Source organism: Babylonia areolata, chromosome 20 (assembly GCF_041734735.1).
Source record: "Babylonia areolata isolate BAREFJ2019XMU chromosome 20, ASM4173473v1, whole genome shotgun sequence".
Lineage (NCBI taxonomy): Eukaryota > Metazoa > Mollusca > Gastropoda > Neogastropoda > Buccinidae > Babylonia > Babylonia areolata.
In genome coordinates, this window is record NC_134895.1 from 11,984,927 (window position 1) to 11,993,248 (window position 8,322).

The 8,322-nt window shown below is 41.7% G+C and overlaps 1 protein-coding gene across 2 annotated transcripts in view; it reads left to right on the top strand.

The window, feature by feature from the left end:
• Window positions 1–6,043, top strand: part of LOC143294789 (uncharacterized) — a 37,601-nt gene extending 31,558 nt beyond the window's left edge. For both annotated transcript variants that reach the window (XM_076606267.1, XM_076606266.1), the window contains 3 exons: window positions 942–1,132; window positions 3,019–3,219; window positions 3,884–6,043. In XM_076606267.1, coding sequence (XP_076462382.1) covers window positions 942–1,132; window positions 3,019–3,219; window positions 3,884–4,230 — 739 coding nt within the window. In that variant the 3' untranslated portion in view covers window positions 4,231–6,043. The remainder of the gene's footprint in view (window positions 1–941; window positions 1,133–3,018; window positions 3,220–3,883) is intronic.
• The last annotated feature ends 2,279 nt before the right edge of the window (window positions 6,044–8,322 follow it).

Genomic DNA, 8,322 nt, shown 5'->3' on the forward strand with positions numbered 1-8,322 from the left:
GTAGAGGAGAAGAGAGGACTGGCCGTACTGAGTGAGTTAAACTCAACTCTACGGTGCCTGACTGAACGTGTTGGGTTCTGCTTCTGGTCAGGCATCGGCATTAGCAGAAGTCCCCTCTGGCAGTTAAGCAAACACAACATATTTTAATGCATGCACTCAAGGCCTGACTAAGCACGATGGGTTCTGCTGCTGGTCTGTCGTCTGCCTTGTAGATGTGACGTATGTGGCGTGATGGCCAAGTGGAGTGATGGCCTACAGGTAACGCGTCCGCGTAGGAAGCGAGAGAATCTGAGCGCGCTGGTTCGAATCACAGCTCAGCCGCCGATATTTTCTCCCCCTCCACTAGACCTTGAGTGGTGGTTTGGACGCTAGTCATTCGGATGAGGCGATGAACCGAGGTCCCGTGTGCAGCATGCACTTAGCGCCCGTAAAAGAACCCACGGCAACAAAAGGGTTGTCCCTGGCAAAATTCTGTGGACAAATCCACTTCGATTGGAAAAAACAAATAAAACTGCACGCAGGAAAAAAAAAAAAGAAAAAAAGGGTGGCGCTGTAGTGTAGCGACGCGGTCTCCCTGGGGAGAGTAGCCCGAATTTCACACAGAGAAATCTGTTGTGACAAAAAGAGAAATACAATACAATATAATACAATACAATACAATACAATGTTTGCGTACAATAATATTATATAGATTTGTCCAAACGCACTGACGCCTCCCTGAGAAAGTGAAAACTGAAAAAAACTTTTAAATAATACCCTCTGATAGTTACGCAAATATATATATGTACAAGCACTAAAGGTCTGATCAGACACGTTGGGTTATGCTGTTCTTCAGGCAACTGAGTAGCAGATGTGGTGTAACGTGTCTATGGATTTGTCCTAACGCAGTGACGCCCCCTTAATTTAAAAACTGAAACTGACAAACTAAGCTTGTCTGACAGGTGTTGCTACGATCGTGCCTACAGAAGAGGGGACCCCAGCAACCCATGCATGGCTCGGTGCGGGGGGTCTGTGTTCGATACCCAGGTCCAGCTGTGCTGCAGGGGTACCATCCACCCTGTGACGTCCTTCTCTGATGTGTGCTGTGGCGGGGACAGGATCTCCTCAGACACTCACCTGTGCTGTGCTGGGGGTAGGTGTGTCCGTGTGTGTCCGTGTGTGTCGTGTGTGTGTGTGTGTGTGTGTGTGTGTGTGTGTGTGTGTCGTGTGTGTGTGTGTGTGTGTGTGTGTCGTGTGTGTGTGTGTGTGTGTGTGTGTGTGTGTGTGTGTGTGTGTCCGTGTGTGTCGTGTGTGTGTGTGTGTGTGTGTGTGTGTGTGTGTGTGTTAATCACTCGTTCCATGATTGCTTCCCATGTGGACCAGGCACGAGTATTCTCCCTTGTGACCAACACACTATTCTCATTTCATTTATTCTTGCTTGGTACAGTTGCCGTTCTAAATGGAACCGTTTACGGAATCCGGAAGCATGAAAACGAACTTTTGTTCAACTGATTAGAATCAACAATTTTCCATCAGTTTTCGCTGGTTTTAGTGAAGCACATTTTTTCATGCAGTGGTCTCAGCAAAGTGAGAGCTGTATTATCAATGGTTTCTCCAGTCAATGGGAAACCATTTACAGCTTAGTCTTTTGTGAAGGACTATGACTCTCAAACTAGGAGGCAAAATTGCACTGGCTCTTAGTGCTGCAGCCTTGCTGGGCTAGCTGGCCTTTGGGAACCATCCCAACGCCGACTGTCCTAAAACCCTCTTGGCCGAGAGAGTGGGGATGTACTTGGGCAAGAAACTCTCCACTATAATCAAATTCTAGCCCAAATAGTCGGAACAGCAGTTGCCTCCTCTGCTGTTTGGTCATAGTTGGACACGACTGACTATCATATATATATATATATATATATATATATATATATATATAAGGTCTCATGTAGTGAAGGTCCTGGGGAGGTGCAGCAGGCATGTAACTGTGGAGTAGAAAGAGTTCAGATTTAACGTAAAGTGATTTTAGAAGGGGATAAAGAAAGCGGATGGAGTGTATGTTTGTATGTGTATGGGAACATGCTCGAACTGTATACAATTACAAATATGACAAGAAATGGAAATTTAGAATGGATAAGGAAATTGGGGTTGATGGAAACTAACTAAGGAATCGGGTTGATTAATCGTGAAATCAACTGACTGATTAAAACAGATAAAGAGTCAAGCGTCAGAACAGACATGTCCATCCTGCTAGTGTCAACTGCGGCGCATCAGTTCCGCCCGGAAATATCTGTCCACTGACGCAACATCTAGACTTGTCGTTTCTCTCATTCTCTCTCGCCTTGACTACTGTAACTCTCTATTGTCTGGTTTGCCTGCTTCATCCATTCAGTCCCTTCAGCGCATACAAAACTCTGCTGCCCGACTCGTCCTCAGAAAGAAAAGATCTGAGCACATCACTCCTCTTTTGCAACATCTCCACTGGCTCCCTGTCACCGAATAAAGTACAAGATCAGCACTCTATGTTATAGATGTATTCACAAATCTGCCCCTTCATATCTCTGCGGCTGCCTTCACCTCTACACTCCATCTCGCTCACTACAATCGGCTTCGGATCCACTCTGTTTACGCATACCCAGATTCAAACACTCGACTGTTGGCCGACGTTCTTTCTCTGTCTCTGAACAATGCAATTGGAATGAACTTCCTCTTTCGCTTCGTCAAGTCTCCACACTCAGCTCTTTCAAGTCTGGCCTTGAAACCCACCTCTTCCCAAAATAGCCTCCCTTCCCTGCCTCTTCCTTGTCTTCAGTTTCTACAGTTGTTGCCATGAAGAAGGCGAAAAAGAAAACTCATCACTACTGCTACTGTTATTGTTGTTGCTTGTCGTCGCTGTTATTGTTGTTGTTATTCTTCTTCTTCGTCCTCTTCTTCTTCTTCCTATCATTATAATTATATAATTATCATTATTACTCTTCGTACGTTGTTGATGATGTTGATGGTGGTGGTAACGTTGTGGATGTTTTATGTTGATGATGATTACAGTCCCCATGCCCAGACAGCGCGCATATGGGTGTTGCCGGCGCACCACGCCCACGCCCTTTTTGCGGCACTACATGAGCTGTAGACGCGGGGGCGTGAGGCGGAAGGTCAGAGGTCAGTTCCGGTCACGTGACGTGTGTGGCGCTCTGCCCACGTGGTCAGCCCATTGGCCGGCCCCGAGTCTGCTGGACGTCAACAACTCTGGTCAGTGCTTCACAGGCACACAGACACAGACACAGACACACAGACACGCGCACACACACAGACACGCACGCACACACACACACACACACACACACACACACACACACACACAGAGGCGCGCGCGCACACACCGTCATACACACAAATACACACGACATGACACACTAATATCACTCAAAGTGAAAAGAGGTTAAATCAAAGAAAGAACACAACACAACACAACACACACACACACACGCACATACACACACACACACACACACACACACACACAAATGCGCACAACACACACACAAACGTGCGCACATGCAACCCCCTCCCCCCCACACACGCACGCACGCACGCACACACACACACACACACAGACAGACAGACAGACACACACACACTGACGCGCGCGCGCACACACACACACACACACACACATGTGCACAACACACACATAAATGTGCGCAAGCACGCACACACACACACACACACACACACACACACACACACACACACGAAAGCATTGACACATTTCAACATAAAAAAACAAACAAACTGAGAGTACAGTCTCACCACAAGTCATCGTAATAATATATGTCTGGCTTCAACGAACAATCCATACTTCAAGTTTAAGTGCTTTAAATAATGAATTAATTGGTTGATTGGACTTTTCCAGCACTTCACGTCGAAGGGCAAGTCAGCCACATCCACCGGAACTCCCAAGACTCCTTACGTCTGACCTTGAACCTGGTACGCTTCATCCAATCGCCTTCCTCAGACGGACACGCACCTTGCACGGACAGCCAGACTCTTCACCTTCTCGTCAGTCTGAGCCACGCAACGGGAAAGGGGAAAAAGTGTCGCGGGAGGCAACTGCAGCGGTATCTGCGACACAGAGTACTGCACGTGTTCTTCCCCTTGGATGCGTTCTCTTGCAGCAGCGGCGGTGAACCCGTCGTCAGCGTTCCCACCAGGAGCGGGAAGCATCTAATCTTGTTGTCGTCGTCTTCTTCTGAAGATTAGATGCCTTTGTTTGTTTTCTGGGCGTTGTCCTCTGTCACTCCGTTACACACCTCTGTTTTCTTTGTTCATGGACGCATGTGATTTTAGTATTAAAAAAAAAAAGAAAAGAAAAAAAGAAAAAGAGAAAGAAAAAAAAAAGGTTCTGTCTGTCTCCACAGAGACAACTAACAAGAAAACGTTGTCTTACCTAACAAAAATGTAAAGTTACCTATGCGTTTACAGAATCTCTATGCCCTTTCTGTGGGTCTGTGTCTTTCTGTCATCATGTCATTTCCTTTTGTGGGGGAGGGGGGGGGGGGTGGTGGTAAAGGGTTAGCATGAGACTTCCATAGCTTTGAACCTGGTTGACTATAGCAGCCTTCAGCTCAGTAGGCTACCACACCATGCTTGGTACTATTATATCTGTCTGTCTGTCTGTCTGTCTCTCTCTATATATAACATGGCGATAGCACAGCTAGTTTGGTTTTTTTGTTTTTGTTTTTGGGCTGCTGTTTACAACCACTTTGAAAACATTCGTAAATTTCTTATCGATTTTGAAAAAGCCTTTGACTAGCTATCAGTGTAACTGATATGGCCAGTCCCTTGCTTAAAAAAAAGGAAAGAATAAAAAGGAAAGAAAAAGGAAACTATGATAAAGATAAACAAGAAAGCACTGTAAAATGCGTGCCTGACGACGCTAAAGCTAAGGTCAGGAGTGAAGCGGAATTTTGGAACCATGTCAAATGCAAACAAGGGTCTAGCAAGGTGACGTTTACAGGCCTGCTCTGTTTTATCTGATTTTATTTTTATTCATTTATTCATCAGTGAAATAGTTGTTGAAGTGCTGGCAAAAGATAGACACGATATGGTGGTTTCAGTGGGGGATGCACGGCAGCGATTGATTGATTGACTGATTAATATAGATACTTATACAGCGCCTATCCTCGCTCGGAGACCAAGCTCTAAGCGCTTTACAAACACGGGGTCATTTGCACAACAGGCTGCCTACCTGGGTTGAGCCGGCTGACGGCTGCGATTATGTGCTCATCATTCGTTTCCTGTGTCATTCAATCAGATTTCAGGCACGCACACATACACATTCAGACAGACATGCACATTTTATGTGTATGATAATTTTTATTTATTTTCCCCCGCCATGTTGGCAGCCATACTCCGTTTTCACACTCAGCGATAGTGGGGGTAAGGGTAGAAGCATGTGCTTTGTCAGTGTCTGCTTGGTATGTTTGTCTCTCTGTTTTCCTCACTTGCCTGATTTTTTAATTTCTTTTTCAGTTTCTTGAGATCTTTTAATGATTGTTTTATACTACTTTTTTTCAGATATTCATTGATCTTCTCTTCTTCCATAAAACGAGATGAATGAAGCAATGCTTTCGTAATATTTTGTTTTGTAAAAACTGTTTTCTGTGTTGATGTTTAAAACAAAAAAAAAAATTTCGATATGCAATCCATATTTACGTATGTTCAATTTTCGACTGCTTTAAGGCTTTAAATCCATATGCTCCTCTGTGTTCATGTTGATATTGTTATTGATAAAATGACATTAATTTTTCACACTCTTTAAAGTTCTGACACATTGGAAATGGTTACCCTTATTTTGCAATAGCTTATCTGTTGTGATGGCAGCTTCTTAATTAACATTTGAGTCCTGTTTAATGCATTATTTATTGATATACAATTCATTATCGTCCCTTTTTTTTTAGTTGACCTTTTGTTGAATGTAACTGCATGGTATACATTCCATCCTGGTATTTGTTATTATTTGTTATTATTATTATTATTATTTTTTAATAATAATTATTTATTTATTTATTTATTTATTTGTGTAAGCTTATCTATTATTTATTCACCTTTTTCTTTTTCTTTTATTTCTTTTTTTTACATTATAATTATTATTTATTTATTTATTTATTTATTTATTTATTTGAGTAAGCTTATCTATTATTTATTCACCTTTTTCTTTTTCTTTTATTTCTTTATTTCTTTTTTTTTTTTTACATTATAATTATTATTTATTTATCTATTTATTTGTGTAAGCTTATCTATTATTTATTTACCTTTTTCTTTTTCTTTTATTTCTTTTTTTTCTTTTTTTTTACATTATAATTATTATTTATTTATTTATTTGAGTAAGCTTATCTATTATTTATTCACCTTTTTTTTCCCCCTCAAGGACTGACTAAGCGCGTTGGGTTACGCTGCTGGTCAGGCATCTGCTTGGCAGATGTGGTGTAGCGTATATGGATTTGTCCGAACGCAGTGACGCCTCCTTGAGCTACTGAAACTGAAACTATTATGTTATACTTTGTGATAGTTTTCAGCATTGTGGTATTGTTGTTATTAAGTATTGTGATATGAAATATACATTATTTAGCAATTGCAATGTGTGATTATGTGAGGGTGGTGTGCTGGATACGACGATTTTTGTGTGTGTTTGAACATACATCACTGATTGGTTGGACGACTGTGCATGGCTAAATGGACTCAAATGAAAGTTTTTCATTTACGAGTTTAAATGCATGTTTTTTGTCGTTGGTTATATATATATATATATATATATTGCGCTTTCCAGTGCAAATGAGCTTGTCTCACATGGAAAGGTGCTATAGATTATTATTATTATTATTATTATTATTAGTAGTAGTAGTAGTAGTAGTAGTAGTAGTATACTTGTTGTTTGTGTTGTTGTTATTGTTGGTGTTGTTGGTGTTGCGTGTCATGATACGTGGCGAACAGCCATTGGATATTTTAAAATGCTTAGCTTTTTTCTAATTGGTCGGAATGTGTGTGTGTGTGTGTGTGTGTGTGTGTGTGTGTGTGTGTGCGAGTGCGCGCGCGTGTGTGTGTGCGTGCATGACATGACATGACGAGAGAGAGAGAGAGAGAGAGAGAGAGAGAGAGAGAGCATGCGATGCGTTAGTATGCACTTGTGTTTCATGATTTTATCAACGAATTTTTGATTACTTTCTTTCTTCAAAAAGTTTTGCATGCATTTACAGAATCTTCATATCTCCCAGACAGAAGAACGTTTTGAGCAGTTCTATAAATGTGATACTCAAGGGAGAGAAAAGTTCAGAAAGTATTTTTCCTTAAAGGGCGTTATGCCTGTGGTCGCAGACTGCATTAATACCATGTTGATTATTTTATTTATACTTACGAATTAAGAACGCTGAACAATGTCAACTCTTGCGACACATGTACTTGCTTGAATATTTAAAGAGATCGCATAGAATCAAGTTGACATAACCTAAGAATCGGAAGGAGAAATTGGGTATAATGATTTGTCACGAAAAGATGTCACACCTGCTTCATATGTACTAAAAGCAACAACTAAATGCATGACGTTAAGAAAGCAACCAAGTAGAAAGAACGATTCATGACATAATTATCAGCGATGCTAGAATGTTCATGATGTTTTCACTGATGTCAGTAAAATTGAATGGTAGCATGTTTGCTGAAAAATTGTGGAACTTACAGCTGACTTTGGTATCAGTTTTGTATTCCTGCATCTTGTTTAGATTTTTTGTTTCGTCAGAACTAAAACAAGCATGTCTTTTTTTTAGACTGGTATGTTGACCAGTGGGTTGTATTTGTTCATGTCACCGTTATTGTCAGTCGCTGTTGTTGTTGTTGTTGTCGTCATCATCGTCATCGTCGTCCTCTGCACTTTGTCGTACGTTGATTTATTAACTCATCCATATATGCACTTTAATTTTCCTTCTTTTTTTTTGGATTTTTCTAAATTATTGACATAAAAATCAGACATTAAATACTACAAATATACAACCACCAATAGACAAGAGCACTTGGAAGAGGGGAGAGAACGCAGACGGCAGAGGACAGGATCCGTACCCTCTGAGCCAGGCGCCGATGTTCACATGCGACAACTGCAACAGAGCCTGCCGATCCAGAATCGGACTGTACAGCCACAGCAGGCGCTGCAACTCAACAACCTGACTGAACCAGGCGCAGAGTTCCATTGTCTCCCGAAACAGACGGACGTCAACAACAGCCACATAACGTCTTCAGACTGTAATGGTGACGAGCAGGCTATCATTGCTGCTATTGGTATTAACATCAGTTTGGTTTGTTACT